Genomic DNA, 19,509 nt, shown 5'->3' on the forward strand with positions numbered 1-19,509 from the left:
AGCCTTGTTAAAACAGAGAGAGAGAGAGAGAGAGAGAGAGAGAGAAAGAGAGAGAACAGAGAGAAAGAGAGAGAGAGAGAAAGAGACATAGGATCCAGGGATAAAATATAATTCCCAAGGCTATGCCCCTAGTGTCCTACTTCCTGCAGCCTTGCACCACCTGACTACAGTTACCACCTTGTAATCCATTTACATTTTTAATACATCAGTGGATTAATTCACCAATTAGGTTAAATGTTTCATAATCTAATCATTTTCCTCCAAATATTCCTGCACTGCCTACCACATGAGCCTTTTGGGGATTACCTTATATTCAAACCATAGCACTGCGCTTCATAATTTGTCAACTGGATTTTGCTTATATGTTTACTTGCACTATTAGTTAGGATTATACTAAAATTGTAGGTATAAACCAGTAAAATAAGCTTCCAGTCTTATTCCAAACAGCATGATTGTGACCTGAAACATACTGACCAACCGTGTAATAGCATAGCAAACTTGCCTGGAATTCCTATCCTTTAAACCTCTCTGTTAAGATGTGAAAAACTAGGACCGTGTTCAGCTTCCTGCTACCTTGTAATGTTGTATGTGTACTTACTAGCCCCTGTTCTTTCAGTGGACCTTAAAATCTCTCCCTACTGTTGAGTCGTACCCTCAGAGAGGCACATTAACTCTTCTGAGCCAACAGGGGACCATTTCATTCTTCTGAGTTCTTATGAAAAGCTAAATCAGGTATGTTGTAGTATAAAAAATAATTTTTTAACCAGGTGCAGTGGTGCATGCCTGTAATCTCAATGACTCAGGAGGCTAAGGCAGGAGGATTACAAGTTCAAGGCCAGCCTTAGCAATTTAGCAAGATTCTCAGCCACTTAGCAAGACCCTGTCTCAAAATTGAAAATAAAGAACTGGGGATGTAGATCAGTGGTAGAGTGTTCCTAGGTTCAATCTTTAATAATAATAGTAGTAGTAATAATAATAATAATAATATTTTTTAAAAATAATTTCTAATGTAGCACTATCAGTACCCTGTTCTTAGAGCACTTTGTTTTTCAGACTCTCAGAGTGTTTAAACAGTCCCTTTGGACATTTTCCTGTGTTAACTGATCTAGCTGTTCTGCCAGAGTAAAGTCAGGGACTTGTCTTTACTTCCTAAGGAAAACTCCCATTGGCGAGTGTCTTTTGCATTCTCATAGCCTGTCTCTGAAGTAGAATGCAGTTTTTCTGTGCTGAATTATTTTCTGAATCCAAAATAAAGCTTTTTTGGGGGAAATACATACTATTGCAATAAATAATTCTGGTTTATTCTAAAAACTAACACAACTTTCCTTCAGAGAAAAATATTTTCCTAGATTGCAATGAGTTACTTTGTGACACTTTTCAAATTAAAAACTCATCTGAATAGACAGAAATATATCTCATTAAAATATGGTTTTGAGGGAACTATGAAGATACTTTTGATATGGAACATAATGATAGCAGGTCATCTGACCTTGACTGACTTCTACTTCCTAAGGTAATAATACTCACTCTGTTCAGATGTGAAAACCTTGGGCTGTCTTCAGTTTCTGGCAATTTTCTAATGTTAATCAACTCACAGAAGTTGTTATATACTTGAATTAATATATTTGAAGTACTTAGAACAGTACCCAGCATATAGTGACTTGTAGTAAGTGTTCATTAAATAAGAAATAATTAAGCCTGAATATAGAGAAACTGTTTTTTCCAAAATTTCAGAATAGTTCAAAGAAAGACCTGAAATCCTATAATCTGCTTTTCAAGTCACCCTTATTGAAGTAACTTCATTCCTGCACATATAAATGGTTGCTAATTTAAACAACCTCTTTCATTTTAAAGATTCGCCGGTTCTCAGTCCAGCTAATTCTGCAATCAATTTAAGTGGAGCTCAGGACCTGACCCGGAATAAGAATGTTGTGAAACCACTGGCTTTATCTTTGCAGGTTGTAGGGAAGACTTATGCTGCAGGTGATGTTTTCCTTACTTATATTTCTTTAGCAAATACATAGTCTCTAAAAGACTTGTGTGAAATTTAATTGACAAATTGATAGAAGAAAACAGAAGCTGCTTCCACCTGCCACATTAAGACAGAAGTGGGGCTGTCTAATAATGTAATATTTTACAAAGCTTTGTGTTCTCTGTGTTCCATCCAGAAGAGTCAGAATGACATTTGGCACACAGAAGAGACATCGCAATTTGATTCTGTTCAACACACATTTCTTAGGCACCTAAGATCTGGGGATATAAAAACAAATAAAGTTTAATGCCTGGCCATAAATGTCCTTGTAACCTAGTGGAGGAAATGGGCCTCTACAAGACATTTTCAATGTGCTGAAGCCCCACATTTTAGGGACTAATCTAGAAAGAGTTCTTGGAGGAACTTGGTGTTTAACAGTGAGGAGATTTGCACTGTACAAAGGCATGGAAGAAAGACACTTCAAATTCAGGGAACAGCAGAAACAAAGATTAAAGGAAAAGAAGGGAATGGAAAGGGAAAAAAACATCATGATCATATGAGATCTGCCAGCAGTTTGGACTTGTTAAACCATAAAATGTGCAACTCATAAAGTGGCAAGAGGTTAACTAGTAGCAGGCAAAGGAAGAGTCCTGGGAGAGGAGGCCAGGAAACATGGGTTTTACTTTGTAACTTGTGGAGTGGAAGAATGACTCGAGCTAGATCATTTGGGCAGTAACATGTAAGAAGACCTCAATGGGTAGGAAAACTAGTTGAAGGTCATTTTAATAGTCTAAGTGAGAAATGATGAAGTCCTTGACCAGAGTGATAATCAGCTGGAAAGAAGGAGACAAATTAGAGAACTACTCAGGACGTAAAATCAGCAGGACTTGGTTGATTCATGTGAGCATGAAGGAAAAAGGATCTCAGCTGACATCCACCGTTCTAGGCAAATGGTACACCTGAGATGGAATGTAGGAGGAGGGACAGGTTCTCCAGGAGGAGACTGTGTGGACATGTTGAGTCTGAGATATCCAAGTGAAGCCGTTCAACAGTCATGAGTGGGGAATCATGACTGATGGGATAGGGTTGAACCACCAACATGTAGTTGAAATCATCAGGGTGAATAGAATCAGCCAAGGAGAGAGATAGCGTAAAGCGGGTTGTGAAATAAGGATGGAATCCCAGAAGAGTCCAATGTTTAAAGAGAAGAAATGGTAAGAGAAGAATGAGGAGGCAAAAGTTTCACATTTAGAAACTTTTCAACACTTAGGCTTCATAATTTACATAGCCCACTAGTGTTCCTAGTCCAGCCCAACAACTCTTACAGGATCTACTGTCTGGTTTGATTTCAGACTTGAAGCAAACCAAATTCAAGTTTTCAATGCACTAAGACAATCAATGAAATAATGGATCAGAAATCATCATGGTTACTTTAAACCATCAGAGTAAAGGCTGATAAAACTTTATAACACAAGAATTAGGTCGACACCTCTGGAACCCATGGATCACTCCTAACGTTGCAAACAGAGGCCATTATGTGCTTCATAATCAAAATATATAATAATACTTATGAGATTATTTTGCCAAAGAACAACCCAAATTGAACATGGTTTGACCAAGCCTCTGTATCTAACAATTAGTTTATTAGAAATACAGAGGACAAAGGTAAGTTCAGCTAATCAGCAAAATCCAGAAAATGGAAAATTCTGCCAGGTTATTAGAAAGAAAAAAATTAATTGTAAGAAAGAAAAAAGAAAAAGAAGGGAAATCCTATATATTAAAAAGAAATTTAAGGGTCTTATCAAATAAACTCAAATGTGTGGATCTTTTTTGAATCCCAATTTAAATAAGCCAGCTAAAAGCCATATCTGAGATAATTGGAAGAAATTTGAACACTGATGAAATACTTGATGAGAAATTATCAATAATTGTTCATTTTAAGCATAATAATATTATAGTTATGTTTTTAAGGAGTTATTTTCTTTTAGCAGCAGCACATACAGAAGTACTTATGGATGAAATTTTATGATAAATGGGTTGCTTCAAAATAATCCAGAGCACGTATGTGTGTATGTGCAGGGGAAGGAGGCACAGTGTATAAGTGAAGCCAGGCAGGCTGTGTGTTGATATATGTTGAAGCTGGAGGGTGGGTATGTAGAAGTTCACATACTGTTCTCTCTTCTTTTGTATATGTTTGAAATTTTCCATGATACAAAATTAAAATAATGCAAATAACAGTTTTCCCTTCTTTCAACCCACCATCTCCAAAGACTTCATTGAAAAATGACCCTAAAAGATCTCTTTATGTCCTAGGAAATTATTTTTAGGTGACATTTGTTTTTTTAAATTAGTTCTTTTAATTGACATGGGTGATGTTTAATGTTAATGATAGTATTACTGTGATGGTTGTCACTGGTTTAATGCAGCTGAGCTGAATCCTATCAGTGAGGTTTCCTTGAATTCTCAAATCCTCAAGTAGGAAATTTATCAGACTGATACATAGACAGCAGTTTCCTGCCGGCCTCTACTCTAAGAGGATCCTCTCCTGTTCTACAGAGGCTGCAAATGGGAACAGTAGCCATGGAGGGAAGAGCACTGCATCCAGCTCCACTCCAGCCCGCCCAGGGAACTACTCCTTGTCACCACGACCTGGCTACACATCTGTGGACCAAGGTACAACACCTGTCTTAGGGTTTAGAAATGATGCGATTAATTATGGTAGAAGTGCTACAGATTTTTGTTTTTGTTTTTTGGTTTTTGGTTTTTTTTCTCTTTCTTTCTTTCTTTTTTTCTTTCTTTCTTTCTTTCTTTCTTTCTTTCTTTCTTTCTTTCTTTAATTTTCTTTTCTTTTCTTTCTTTTCTTTCTCTGGAGATTGAACCCAGTATGCTTTTCCACTGAGCTACATCCCAGCCCTTTTCATTTTTTATTTTGAGACAGGGTCTCTCTGTGTTGCTGAGGGTCTGGCTAAGTTACTGAGGGTCTCACAAAGTTGCTGAGACTGGCCTCGAACTTGCATTCCTCCTGTCTCAGCCTCCTGAGTTGCTGGGATTATAGGTGTGTACCACCGTGCCTGGTTTAGATTTTGAATGACGAATTATCTGACAGCTCACATTCTGAAGTTTTCACTTTGCTTGTCATACAGCATTTTGAAAGTTTATGATGGATGTGAACATTAATAATGAAATATCTTGGTGATTCTACATGGAAGAGTCTAAATGGAAAGTGAAGGCTGGAACTAATGATAAAGAAAGCATCTTGAAAAACCAAGGTTTTTGTTAACCAAAGTGTAGGACTCAAAGTTCCTCTTTGTTGAGTGACCCTAGGCAAATCTGAGCCTGCCTTCATCCACAAAGTGATTGGAACCATACTTGACCTACAATTTTACAGGGTTGTGAAATAATCTGCACAAGATTGTAAATTGTAAAACCACATACAGATGTTAGGTATTGTTAGTGTGATGTTGGTATTAATGTGACTTTTTCTAATTTTATCTTTACCTATAATAGACTGGCTTAGACCTTCTGAGTAGGGCAAAGTAAAGGTGATATGTCACTTGGCATTCTTTCTTTCTTCCACATTGCTGAGGATGAGGCCTTTTCTTTTTGTTTTCAGCTACCATGTTCACTTCTGGACCACCAAAGAAACGACACCGGGGATGGTATCCTGGATCACCTGTCCCCCAACCTGGTTTAGTTGCACCTGTTCCTACAATTCGCCCTCTTTCAAGAACAGGTAAGAATTTAGCAGATTATGGTTTGTATAGTTTATTTTTAATCAGCAGAGGTATCTTCTAGTCCCTGAACTCTTAAAGATAAATTTCCTTAGTCAGTCATGTTTCAGTGTTATGTAAGGATCTTGATAGTAGCTAATATTTTGTCCTCATTATGTCTACCTTCCCTGCAGGCACAGGTACCATCACTACTGCTCTTAATTCAACTTTGGGGTTAGTTTTAACCCATGGTTTTAATAAACCACTCATAAGTTGAGTTGGTCAACCTACCACCATAGGACACAAATGAACTTGCTTTGTCAGTAGTGGTGTTGGAGTTACCCTTCTGTGATCTGGCTCTCTTTGTAACCTATGCTTGTTACTTCTGGCTTGGATGGTTTAGTCCATGGCTACACTAATGAAAAACCACCCGGCCTTCTCTCATGCTACCCAAACTGTGGCCATTTGGTATCTACAATTAAACATTCAAACATTTGTCTACCCTGTGGTACTAAGTAGATAATTTTAAGTATACTAATTCTAAGACATAGGTGGGAGGTTTTAAAATTTTAAGTTTATTCATCAGTAGTTTTAAAGACTGAATAGCGATCGTATATGTACAAAGAATCATGCCAGCATCTTCATGTGATTGCCTCTAGGTAGTATTGATTAATGATGAGTTTATCCTTCTATCTTCCTTCCTTTTCTGTTCTTTTCACAATTTGCACAATGGGCAAATATGCCTTTAATAATTTGAGTGGGGGGTAGATAAAATCCAAAACATAATCCAAAAATTGCATGTGGAAAAAAACAATTGGAAGGAAAACTACCAAAATACTAAATGGTAATTATCTCCTGATCATATGATTATGGTTGATTTTTTTCCCCTTCTCTTTGTTTTTCTTCTAATTTTATATAATATACATGAATTACTTTAATTTAAAAAACCAATAAACCATTACACTTGTAAAACTTCTATAGTAAAAGTATTAAAATTGCAGTGCTTTCCTTTGTATTTCATTTAGCTTTTATGTCTAATCCTTCTTGTCAAACAACTTTTTTTTTTCCAGAGCCCCTTTTATCTGCCCCAGTTCCACAGACCCCATTAACTGGAATTTTACAACCTCGGCCCATTCCTGCAGGGGAAACGGTAATTGTTCCTGAAAACCTGCTGAGTAACTCAGGAGTGAGACCAGTAATTCTGATAGGTAAGGCAAAGGAATTCCAAGTTGCTTGTGTCCTCTGGAATCTAGGAATGTTCTCCATTTCACTGTGGGTTTGTTTATTCATGCATTCGTGAGTGTATTCATTGATCCTGCTATTGATTTTTTTCAGCTTTTATTGGTCAGCTCCTTCATGTTCTATGACACATGTGATTAGGAGCTGAGAAAAAGGCAAAGCCTCTTGCCCTCAAGGAGCGCTGCGTAGTAGGAGAGTCTGACCCCTTGCTAACCACTGGGGTCAGTAAACAGCCATTACAACACACTGGGCTAACATTACAACACACCAGAATAAGTGAGCTGGCAGAGGTTCACAGCCAAGATCTACCAGAGCTCAGAGTAGGGCTTGCTTCTCTCTGGAGGGGTCTGAGAAGACTACTCCGAAGTGATGTTTAAGTTAAGTCCTGGAGGTTGCTAAGAATGGATCAGAAGGAGGTGAGGACATTACCCTCACAGGGAGCCAAACCATAGCGAAAGGAAATAGGCTAAGCCAGCTACCAGACCTCATCCAAGAGAACGAAGAAGCCCTACAACTGTAGGTCTGAACCACAGGGCAGCACCTATGAATCAGTGTATTTACAAAGTGTCTTTATAAAGTCTGAGCCCTTCCAGGATGTCTATAAGTGGAGGTAGAGAAATGCAGGGGCCGCTAGATTCCAAAGATAATTAAATGCCTCATCAAAAGTCCCCTCAGTTGGGGCTAGGCTAGGCCAGGAGTCTGTCTGCTTTAACCTCCAGGATAAAACAGGTGGGTGTGATTACATGAGTTGTTATCTGTTCTTGTGGTTGGCCTGGGTCTACCAACTAGGTTTTGCTTCAAGCCCTGACCTTTATCAGGCTACCCTATCCACTAATCCTGGATCTGTAGGCATCAGGGGAATCCCAGTTGTTTAAATTCCACATGGGTCAGGAAGTTCCTATTGAATATTAGCATAGTGCAACTAAGCCTTGGAAAGATATGGAGAACATGGGGACCCTTTGGTACCTTTCTTTTAGAAAGTCTCACAGAGAAATTCTCCTCTCTGCCGTATCTCTATAACAGGGCATATTTTTATTTTATCTACTTCTAAGATAATTTGAGACTGTATACTGACATTCAGGAAGAAACCTAACCAAAATTGCTAAGATAGCAAGGGAATAAGAATTTCCAAGTACTTGCTATTGGCAGAATATTGCTGTTGATAAATGAGTTTAGCTTACATTTTCCCCAAAAAACTTCAGGAAGTGTAACACGTTATTGTAGCTACTTTGTTTATTTTTTTTTTCTCATCTGACAAGAGTTTTGAACAGGAACCTCATCAGAATATTTTATCTCAGCTTTACAAAGGATATGGAGATGTTTTACAAACTCATTGATCTTCTAGGATAGAAACAATAATATTAGTGTCCCTTCTGTGGGAAACAGATAATGTAATTTGTATATTTTGCTTTGTGTTTATCTGATTTGACATAGAAATAGAATTTGGAGCATTCAAGTGAATTTTCTAGAATGGTTATATTTGAGTGATTTGTTTAATAGCCATCTCAGAGAACAGGGAATTTTGTTAAGCATCTTTGCTCCTCATTGAGTAATGTGCCTGGTTGGACCTCAGAAACAAATGTTGAACTACTTCTATTGGGACAGGTTATGGCACTTTACCCTATTTCTATGGAAATGTTGGTGACATTGTTGTGAGTCCCCTGCTTGTGAATTGCTACAAGATCCCACAGTTGGAAAACAAAGATTTGGAACAATTAGGGTTGACTGGCAGCCAGCTCCTGAGCGTGGAAAACATGATCCTTCTGACAATACAGTATCTTGTGCGACTGGGTAAGTTATTTTTGATAATCACTTGTTAGTGACTATTTTTATACTTTTTTTGTATTTTAGAGTTTCCTTTCTCACATTCACCCACCCTACTATCTCTTCCTTCTTTCACTTCTAACATCTTCTCCTTCAACCCCACCCTCTATGACCTCTCCCTTTCCTCTCATTACTTTTCCTCTCCCTTCCTTTTGTCTTTCCTTCTTTGAGACTTAAAAGAGATGAATTGCTCCCCCTAGTGTCCAATCTCATGATGCTCCAGAGAGCTCCAAAGTTCTGATGTAGGCAGAACCTCTCAGGGTTGTGCCATGGCTCACTTCTCCTGGGGAGTCTGGCCAGGCCACCTGTCTGAAAGCACAGCTACCATTTGAGATGCAAACTTAACCATTATCTTGGCAATTATTTTCCAGTTTCTCACTTAACCTTCCTATCTTGCTTATGGACTGCCCCACACCCAATTGTTTTTTCCTGCTACATCCCTTTGTGTAGTCCTATTGTATTTTCCTTTATGTAGGTAGTACTGGGGATTGAACCCAGGGGCACTTTACTATTGAGCTATATCCCCATCCCTTTTTGGCTTTTATAGAGGGACTCACTAAATTCCGGAGGTCTTGCTAAGTTGCTGAGACCTCACTAAGTGGCTGAGGCTGGCTTTGAACTTGCAGTCCTTCTGCCTCAGCCTCCAGAGTTGCTAGGATTATAGGTGTGTGTCACCATGCCAGTTCCCTTGAAGGTTCTCTAGGCTTTAGGATAAGGGAGATGCACAGGTCATGGTCTCTTCACGTCCTCTATTGATATATCCTCCTGAACCCCAAAGTGGGTATAAGCAGGTGTCCTTACCATGCTATAGTGGTTCAGCAGCACTTACAGATTGAAATGTTCTTTAATTTGCAGATTCAGTATGCCATCAAATATATAACCTAATTATATACTCTCTCCAGGATTTCAAACCTTTAATTTCCTTAGAAAAATGTATGAAATTACATATAAAAAATTTTACATGCATTTTCATGAACATTTTATGTTAAGAATAGTCTGGTGTTAAGAAATAATAAAATACTTGGATGCACAGTATTTCTAGGAAATTTTTCAGCAAACCAGATTCAGCCTTTGGAGCATCCAGGTAGCAAACCTGACTAGAACCCTTAGTTCTCCCAACTTGCTGCCTTGACATTGGCTCAGTTTCGACATGAGCTTTTGAACCTTGTGAGTCTTCAGGTTTTGCATGATAGCCACTCTCATGACAAACCTAGGACTTGCAAATCATGCTTATTGGCAGGGAATAAAAATCACCAGGATCTATAACTCATTTGATGTTCTAATAGTAATTGCTATATACTAACTTTGGATGATGGACTGTCAAAAGTAGCTTCAGGATGCACTCAGAATCAGTAAAACAGAGCTTCTAGAGTAATGCTATTAGAGCAAAGCAAATCAATCACTTACCTTGTCACCTTAATAACAATTCAAAAAACCAAAACCAAAGTTCAAGTTAATTGAGTCATATGGTCAAAACGCAATATCTTCTGGGCTGGGGATATAGCTCAGTTGGTAGAGTGCTTCAATCCGCAGAACCACAAACAGCATCTTCCTTTACATTACTGAAAACTCTTATCTTAGAAATTTCAATGAAAATGCATATAAAAATTTTTATATGTAATTTCAAACATTTTTCTAAGACTCTTTCCTGCTCTGCAGGATTAAGTCTCTTTAGGATTTTATTTTCAGTCAGTCAGCTAGGTCTCTCAATGTGCAAGATGAATAGTTTTTATTTATTTATTTATTTTTTTTATTTAAACTTTCTCTTTCCCTCAACTAACTATACTAGAATCCTTCAAAATAATTTTTTCTCCAGAGGTTTTGAGTAGGCAGCAAGAATATCTTGATATATGCCCCAGATTTTCTTTCCTTTTCTTATTTACTTTTTTTTTACCCCCCAGTGCTGGGGATGGAACTCAGGGCCTTGTGTATGCTAGACCAACATTCTGCCACTGAGCTACAGCCCCAGCCCGGCCCTGGATCATAGACATTTTTAAAAATCCAAACTTTGAAAAGGGCAGTTTTTAATACTTTAGTGGCCCAATTACTTAGAGGTAACAGAGAAGAGAAGCAAGATTCTTCAGAGGGAACAGGCCTTTCCACTACAGTCACTTTTAAGAAATGCTTCTGTTATTTCACAATCTTGAAATCTTTTGAAGTAGATAGTGAAATCAGCAAACCCAGAGATTGTTGGAGGACTCTGGGTCTGTTGGAACCTTGTCTTTTCCTATTAGGGTTACTCTGTCTGCAAAGATGTGAGAACTATTGCCTGGGCCACCCTCACTAAATTCCTGGAGATCAGGACTTGAAGGAAAAACATTACTATTATCAAGCTCACAGAAAGTGGAGAAAAGGCTGCTGCAATTTACTGTACAGGCCAAGGTTGAAGTAGTGATGGTTGATGATTGGAAGTAAGGCATTTTACTCTAAGGAGTCCCTGCCCTCATTTAAACATGAATGCATTTCACCCCATTTTCCAGTTCCTAATAATAATCCCACCAAAACTCTTCAAAAGTGAATTTGAAGATACAGAGAACGTGCTGGATAATTTTATTTTCCTAGAATTCCTTTATATTTGAGATTTATTATGTTTCCTAAGAGAGCATGAGTTTGGAATGAGTCTTACAGACACAACTAGGAACTTGACTTCTGAACCTTCAGATTGTCAATGAGAGACAACAGGGAATTGGAGACAAGGCCATCTGCTTTTGAGCTATCATATGTAGAAGAAAGTTTTAAATGGATACCACCTTCCCTTCATTGGATGCAGTCAGAACAGATCTAACTTCTGTGAGTTGACTGCTAAGTGTGTACCTAATGACCACTACTGTGATGCCGATTTGATAAAGCTGAACGGAGATCAGAAGTCTTGTGACTCCTGGGTGATTTAAAAAAAAAAAAAAAACCACTCACCATCCATCTCTCCCTAGCAAGTGGTTGGGGAGGACATCAGAAACAAATAATCTGAGCATTACAATTTACTTGCTGTTTCTATGTATAGAAGAGAAACATCCACTCTCCCATCTCTTCCTAGCTCTCAGCCAATCCTGGAAAAACTGTTTCTATTTTCCAGTTTAAATTAGGTATTTACTTTAAAAAAAATTTTTTTAAACTTTATTTTATTTAGTTTTGCATGTGGTGCTAAGGATCGAACCCAGTGCTAGGCAAGCACTCACCCTCTGAGCCACAATTCCCGCTCAGCCTCCCAAGTAGCTGGAATTACAGGCATGCACCATGGCACCTGGTTTAAATTGTTTATTTTTAACTATATAATATTTTATTCAACTTCACTTGTCTTAAAAAAAAAATTGCTAAACACCTCATTTTCTTACTCTCCTGGAAAAGATGGGCAGGGCCAAGAGGGTACTTAAATCGTCATCATAGGAAAGAATGATTTTGGACTCATTGAGGGGTTCCTTCTTCCCAAACAGAAATCTAGTTCCTTATCTCTATGTTCTTCCCTATGGAAATTTGAGACCTGGGTTCTGAAGTCAGTGCTTGGTCTCATAGCATAGACTCTCAGCAATCTGTGTCTCCTTACAGGAGCCCATTTACAAATCTCAGATTCACACAACAAAAGAAATGACAGAATATGAGTGAATACATTCTCACTAGTTTTAATTTAAATTAAATGTAGAAATTTAGTTAATTTGTGTCTCGTAGAAGCCAAATGTTGGATTGCTTATTTTGTTCTAAAATAGATTGAGTTTCTAAAGAGAGTAAGAAACAAAATCCCCTGAATTCCAGGGTCTACCAGTCTGCAGTATAAGCTTAGCTCTTACCATGGCTGTGGAAGAGGCCAAATACCATATTTAACAATCCAGAATGCAGGGGAATAACTAGATGATGAAAGCATTCCCTATTTGGGGAAAGTGTGAGACTGTCTAACAGATAAATTTGGAATGAGAAATAGTGAATTTTCCTGTGGATAGTATTGTCAAAATTAGGTAGAGAGTCAATACATGAAAACATTTTTCAAAGTACCTACAATAAAATGAGGAATAAATGGAGTCTAATTTTATTATATACCTGTGGATTGGCTTCTTATTTTATTGGTCATTAACAATTTCCATACAGCCAAAGTTTGTAAGTCGCATAATATGCTATCTGCAATGACCAGCTTCCTGGTCATACAGTGGAATTGACGTTCTCTCCCTGAGTATTCTCTTTTAAAGAGATCAGACATAGAATAAAGGAGAATAGAAATCTGATTTTTTTTTTTAATGGAGGCCAAAAGGGAAAGAAATTTCAGAGTGGGAAGTAGTTAGTAGGGGCTCTTAGGTGGTGCCACTGTGGGAAGAAGGGCCTCCTTGCCAAGTGAGTATGGTAGGCTTAGGAGAACTGCAGAATGGTGGATGGGTGGGCGTTTCTCTCTCCTACCTGTGGTTTTTATAATTCTAGCTGCAATTCTCTCCAATAGGTCCTGATCAGATACCTCTCAGGGAAGAATTTGAGCAAATAATGCTGAAAGCTATGCAGGAGTTTACTCTGAGAGAGCGAGCCCTGCAGATGGGCGCTCCGTGTATTCCCGTGTCTCCAGGACAACTCCCCTGGCTTGCTAGATTAATTGCCAGCGTGTCTCAAGATTTGGTTCATGTGATTGTGACCCAAAACTCTTTGGCGGAGGGCATTTCAGAGACATTGAGGATTCTCAGTGAAATGAGACACTATCAAAAGCTACCAGATTATGTTGTGGCAATTTGTACATCGAAAATCAGAGGAAATGAATTTTGTGTAGTGGTGTTAGGTGAGTAATGCTTTTGTTTATCTGTTTGTTTAATGCATTCATTCAGTCATCCATCCATTTGAAAAATAGTTATTGGGTATTTCAGATATCTACGTGATCAACTGCTGGTTGATGCTTCCACTTGGGTTTTTCCTACTGATTTTAACTTTTCCTTTTCTCAGATCAAGTGTTGTAGCCTTCAATTTGGCCAGTGCCTTTGTCAGCTGTTTGTAGGAGCATTCTGTCAAAGCTCACCCTAGTAACAGATACCCTTGTCTCATGTAACTTCTGTCCTTAAAAGGTTTTAGAAATGTTACCACTCTAGCATGTGATAAAGCCAGTGCCACAGGTGGTCAATGCCAGTTAGTTAAATTTGCCAGAAACTTAGCTCATACATTCCCTTCCTCCCTGAACAGTCTATTTTGTAACGATGATGTTCAGAAAGTTAGTACATTACAAAATGTACAGTTTTTTTTCCTCTGTGATAATCTTTAATCAGGCACCACCAGGTGTAACCACTTGGACTAAACTTTGCTTCTCTCCTCTCTGTACTGAATGACTCTTCCCTCTTCCTACCATAGTAGCTAAGTGCCCTCACTTCGGTAAAACCTGTCTGCCTATCCTCTGTGTTATATATATTTCTGGAAAGTTTCACCAGGCAGTGTGATACATTAATTTTTTTCATTTGCAAGAATAACAAAAGCTTATATTTTCAGACAAATGTTTATAACAACTATGCAAACACAGTTATATAAGGTTTCTTATCTTCTTCCCTAGCCTTTAAATGCATGCATGTGTACATTTTCACAGTGAAAAACATGAGGTACATCATTTTATCCCTACAGCACCAGTATCATAATATTATAAACAATTTCCGTTGCTATCTGTAGTCCTCAAAGTGAAATTTCAAATGCCACTTAATTGTCCACATCTTTTTACATCCCATGATTTTCTTATCCAAGTCCATATAGTTAACGTTTTAGTTGTTTTCAGTTGTGGCTATTATAAGTAATGTTCCAGTGAACATTTGTCCCATTGATGAGTCATCTCTTGTCCTCTGTTCTTCAGGTCAGCATCAGTCCCGGGCTCTGGCAGAGAGCATGCTCACCACAAGTGAGTTTTTGAAAGAAATTAGTTATGAGCTCATCACAGGAAAGGTCAGTTTCCTGGCATCACATTTCAAAACCACGTCATTAGGTGAGTGGTGGTAAGATTTGGCAGTGCTGCCAGCCCCTAGCTGCGTGATTGAATTTAAATCTTAGCCTGTCAAGATGAGTATGGAGCTTAAGCTTGCCAGCTGATCTTTCATTTGGAATGGTTTATCCTCTGTATTCTGTGACTAACACCACAGGAAGCAGCATAGGGTCCAGAGAAAGGGCAATCAGTACTAAAATTAAAGCCTCAGCTCAGCCATGACTTTGTTGAGTGACCTTGGGCAAGTCTCTCTCTCCCTGGATCTATTTTCTGACATGTCATGTGGTGATAGAATAATTCCCCATTCTTCCTGCTTTTGAATATTATGGAAGTCAACCTAAGAAAGCATGTCAGTTTTAAGCAGGACACCCACAAGGTAAATACCAATGAGGATAGCTCTTGCTGTAAAGACACTGTAAAGCTCTGCTTGTGCAGAGATGGCCAAGTATAAACTCTGACACAAATTGCTGGCTGACCCACAAATCTTAACAACCCAATTTGGGAGACTGATAAAAACGATTACAAGCCTTTCACTTCTTGTAACCTTCTTATCTCCACCTTATTTTGACATAGGCGATGACCTGGACAGGCTGCTAGAAAAAATGCAACAAAGAAGAGGAGACAGTGTGGTCACCCCTTTCAATGGAGATCTTAATGAATGTGTGTCGCCTCAGGAGGCTGCTGCGATGATTCCCACACAAAATCTGGGTAATGTCACTTCAGGCTGAGAGGAGGGAGCCAGTCCTTGGGGCAGACATTCTTGAAGCTAAGTTACTCAGGTTCTGAGGCATTCTCAAGTCATCAACCATGAAGGGCTTTTTCCTCATTGTCTACATGATAAATCAGTTTTGAATTAAAAATGCTTTATCCTAGTGTGGCCTGGATCAAAGGCCTTGTTCTTAGTAAAACTCTCTTAAAATTAAAACCAAACACTTTATCTTAAATAGTCTCTTTTCCTGGGAAGATTCCAGGATCCTCAGTGTATTTTCCTTTGCCCTACCAGCTGTGCCCAGAGGGTTGTTGCGCTTGCTGAGGGCTTCAAAGAACTACTTGAAAAACACTAGACTATAGGTTGTGCAGGGCCCCTGGCTCCTGCTCCTTCACTTATTCTCTAACTTGTAAAGCCCACATTATCTCAGGGAGAGGGAGGCCTTCCTGGAAGACAGCAGCAAATCCAGCATGTCAGCTGCCCTGCAAGTGGGGCCCGAGGGGGGACTGTGGGTCTGGGATGAGGCCCTGGGTCATTAGATTGGATTCCTTCAGGTTAAATTCCTTCCCCAATTTACCGATTGACAGGGACAACATAGGAAAAGACACACACCAAAAAAACTAACTGGAGGAAGAATGAAAGGAAACAGACCCCCATCAGAAGCTGCTGACAGGGAGTTGGCCTCCCCTGGGTTTCTATGTGAGGACGGCCTCAGGCAATAAAAGCAACCTGGCTTGGCATGAGCTCAGTCCAAAAAACAAATGCAAATACAGACCATAAAAATGCTTTGACCCCAGCACCTCAAAAAAAAAAAAAAAAAAAAAAAAAAAAGCTTTGACTTCTGGATGGTATTTGGTAAGAAAGCAGTCATCCAGATATCCAAAATGTGTTTACATTAACTGCTTGAATGGTTAATAAATTTAGAGTTTAAAAATTCCCAGAGTAGGGGCTGGGGCTGTGGCTCAGTGGTGGAGCACTTGCCTAGCATGCATGAGGCATTGGGTTTGATTCTCAGCACCACGTATAAATAAATGAATAAAATAAAGGTCTATTAACATCTAAAAGACATATTTAAAAATATTCTCAGAGTACTTACAGATCCCCAAGTGCATGTCCTCAGTTCCCTGTTTAGGAAATGTTGTTTAACAATAATTAAGCAAACTGCAAGCTTTGCTAATTCTATAAATTTGTGTATATGTTAGTTGCTGCTCATCTAACCTGTGAAATGGATGAAGTTGCAGCCTGACCATATCAAAGGACAGGCCTATAAGACCTGTTTTGACTGGTAGTCTTTGTGGGTAAAAAACATTTTTTTTTCTTTTGTACTGGGGATTGAACCCAGGGCCTTGTGCATGGTAGGCAAATGCACTACCACTGAGCTACATCCACAACCCTATTATTAAAATTCACAATTTTGAACTTTGCCAGTGGGTTCTCTCTGTATCAGTTTCCACTTGCAGTTATAGGTAGGGTATTGTGACTACTGTCTGCCTCAGCTACATTGCAATTTGCTTTTAGAAAACATTAATTAGCACAGGAATGGGTCTTGTGATTTTGTTCCAATCTGCTCACACGTGTTCCTGAGAAAAACAGCCTTTAAACAAAGATTGGTAGCCAGTTGTGGTGGCGCACATCTGTAATCCCAGCAACTCGGGAGGCTAAGACAGAATTGCAAGTTCAAGGCCAACCTCCGCAACTAAGTGAGATCCTCTCTCAAAATTAAAAATCAGAAGGGAAAAAAAAGAAGGGCTGGGGATGTGACTCAGTGGTAAAGCACCACAGGTTCAATCCCCAGTGCACACACACGCACACAAAAAGATTGGCAGTTGCTTGCTCAGGTCTTTCACTGATGAAGCTTGTTTCTCATTGTATGTGTGTGTGTGTGTGTGTGTGTGTGTGTGTGTGTGTGTGTGTGTGTTTGCACAACATGAGACATTGCTTGCTTGATTATAATTTGCAGTAAAAAGCTACTGACATGCATAGAGTATCTGGATAATGTTTTGGAATACATCACCTATTTAGAGGCCAGCTGGCTATGTCATGTTGGGTCTTTTCAGATAGTACTGGCGTCAGCGCTGGCATTGACCACAACACCTAGGTCTGCCAGGTCACAAGCACTGGCAAAGTCAAGTCTAGTGGGAAGAAAGGTCAGGGTCATGTCTGCATGACCGAAGTTGTCTGGTCACCAGGAGGGGAATTTCAGAATGTGTTGCAACTGACTTGCTAAAGAGGAAATGTTTACTTTGGTGCCATCCAGAAAAGCACAAAGGAACTCGGCATTATCATAGTTACAGCATCACCTTCCCGGAGCTGGTTCTGGGCTTGGGTACTGGCCTGTACTCAGATTCCTAAAAATACTGGAAACTCTCTCCTTTCTACAGATGAATCCTGGCTCCAGCTGGGACAATGCAGTCTGTCTCCGCCATTTTCTGAGCCCAGGCAAAGGATGTTGAAGGATATTGAAGTAGGCATTTGCAAGACAGTGCATTGATTTTTAAATAATAAATTTGTAGAAGTGCCACATCCAACTCCTGAACACACCTCTCAGCCAGCTTTGCAGGGGGAAATAGGCAAATCTTTTAAAATCATTAGCGAATGAGAATAGCAAGTGAGGATTCTTGGTAATAGAACATTAATTCACCCTGTGTTTTATGTCCCCTTATGGCTGATAGTGGCTATCACAGAAGTAAATTAATCTTGTTCTTGTAACTTTTTTTAATTTTAGATTTAGATAATGAAACCTTCCAAATTTATCAACCACAGCTTACAGTTGCCAGAAAACTCTTATCCCAGGTGTGTGCTATTGCAGACAGTGGCAGCCAGAGCCTGGACCTCGGCCACTTCAGCAAAGTAGACTTCATCATCATCGTCCCAAGATCAGAGGTTCTGGTCCAGCAAACTCTTCAACGGGTTCGACAATCAGGTAAGAGTGAACTCTCTGAGAGGATTCTTTCCAGGTCCAGCCTGAGATGTCCCTTTACCTCTATCTTTTGTTTAATTCAATTGTTTAGAGGATACTTAAAATGTTTTTCAATAATAAAAAGCATAAAATCACATTAAGTGTGACTTTGAGTTTATCTCAAGTTTTCCCTCAGAGTACTCTGAACTTTTTCCTTTCAAAGTCCAGGGTAAACTGATGGACATGTTTGCCAGATACTATTAAATCCATGATGCAATCAAGGGGACTGGAAATCTGCTCATTCATTTATGAAGAGAAATTTATGAAGTCAAGGACAGCCCGGTGGGGACGGTGGAGTTTGTGCCATCTGAGCTCCTTCTCCACCCCAACAGGTCAGGTTCTCATAGGTGGATTCTTGGACAGTTAACATATTGCCAGCACATTTTCAACGTAGAAACCAGGGCACCTTCCTCCATGTATCAAAGAGAAGTCTCATTAAAAAGTACAAAGTTAGAATCATTACCTGTAACTTTAAGAGAATAAATATAGAGGAAAAATATTTTCCCCAGAAAATGTAGAGGTAGAAAGCAAAAGCTTTGCATGACTGGCAAATAATATCCCTTTTCAAAAATAAATTTTTCTTAGAGTTACAGAAAGCCATAGGAGTTTAGAAAATTGGGACGACTGAAAAATACTAGCCTGTGTAAATTAGGTATGAAAAGGAAATTATAAATGTTCAGCTGCTTCTGATTATCTTAGGTGGAGAAACACACACACACACACACACACACACACACACACACAGATTTTAGCTGCAGGATGAATCTTGTCCAGGTTATAGAATTTTATGTTCAATATATTTGAAAATAGGAAACAGAAAAATGCAGAAGTGTTTTAAATTTGATTTATATGTTGCACACCTATAATAGAGTACCTCTCATACTTTATCTTACATCAGGGGATCTTGTTAACATGGAAATCTCCCTTCAGTGTATTTGGGGGAGCCTCCAGATTCTACATTTCTAACAAGGTCCCAAGGGGTGCCAATGTGCTGGTCAGAAGACCACACTTTGAGTAGTGTGGCTATATAAGAAGTCTTTCCTTGTTATTTCCAGAGGCCAGATAAGCTGACAATAGATTTTCCCCTCTCTTGAACCTTTCTTGGTGGCCATGACTGGCCCCCAGTGAGTCTTGCCAACAACTTCTGGAGACCCAGAAGCAATCTTTCTCTTAGTC

At 39.1% G+C, this 19,509-nt stretch overlaps 1 protein-coding gene across 7 annotated transcripts in view; it reads left to right on the top strand.

The window, feature by feature from the left end:
- The window catches only part of Greb1l (GREB1 like retinoic acid receptor coactivator), a 260,469-nt gene that overhangs the window by 187,317 nt on the left and 53,643 nt on the right, over positions 1–19,509 (top strand). For 5 of the 7 annotated variants that reach the window (XM_047526836.1, XM_047526838.1, XM_047526839.1 and 2 more), the window contains exons 8-16: positions 1,855–1,983; positions 4,529–4,645; positions 5,586–5,705; positions 6,753–6,890; positions 8,527–8,712; positions 13,166–13,492; positions 14,540–14,668; positions 15,239–15,373; positions 18,100–18,297. In XM_047526836.1, the coding sequence (XP_047382792.1) occupies positions 1,855–1,983; positions 4,529–4,645; positions 5,586–5,705; positions 6,753–6,890; positions 8,527–8,712; positions 13,166–13,492; positions 14,540–14,668; positions 15,239–15,373; positions 18,100–18,297 (1,479 nt within the window). The remainder of the gene's footprint in view (positions 1–1,854; positions 1,984–4,528; positions 4,646–5,585; positions 5,706–6,752; positions 6,891–8,526; positions 8,713–13,165; positions 13,493–14,539; positions 14,669–15,238; positions 15,374–18,099; positions 18,298–19,509) is intronic. The other 2 variants (XM_047526842.1, XM_047526843.1) reach the window with 1 other exon arrangement.

The sequence above is a fragment of the Sciurus carolinensis genome, chromosome 15 (genome assembly GCF_902686445.1).
Source record: "Sciurus carolinensis chromosome 15, mSciCar1.2, whole genome shotgun sequence".
Classification (NCBI taxonomy): Eukaryota; Metazoa; Chordata; class Mammalia; order Rodentia; family Sciuridae; genus Sciurus; species Sciurus carolinensis.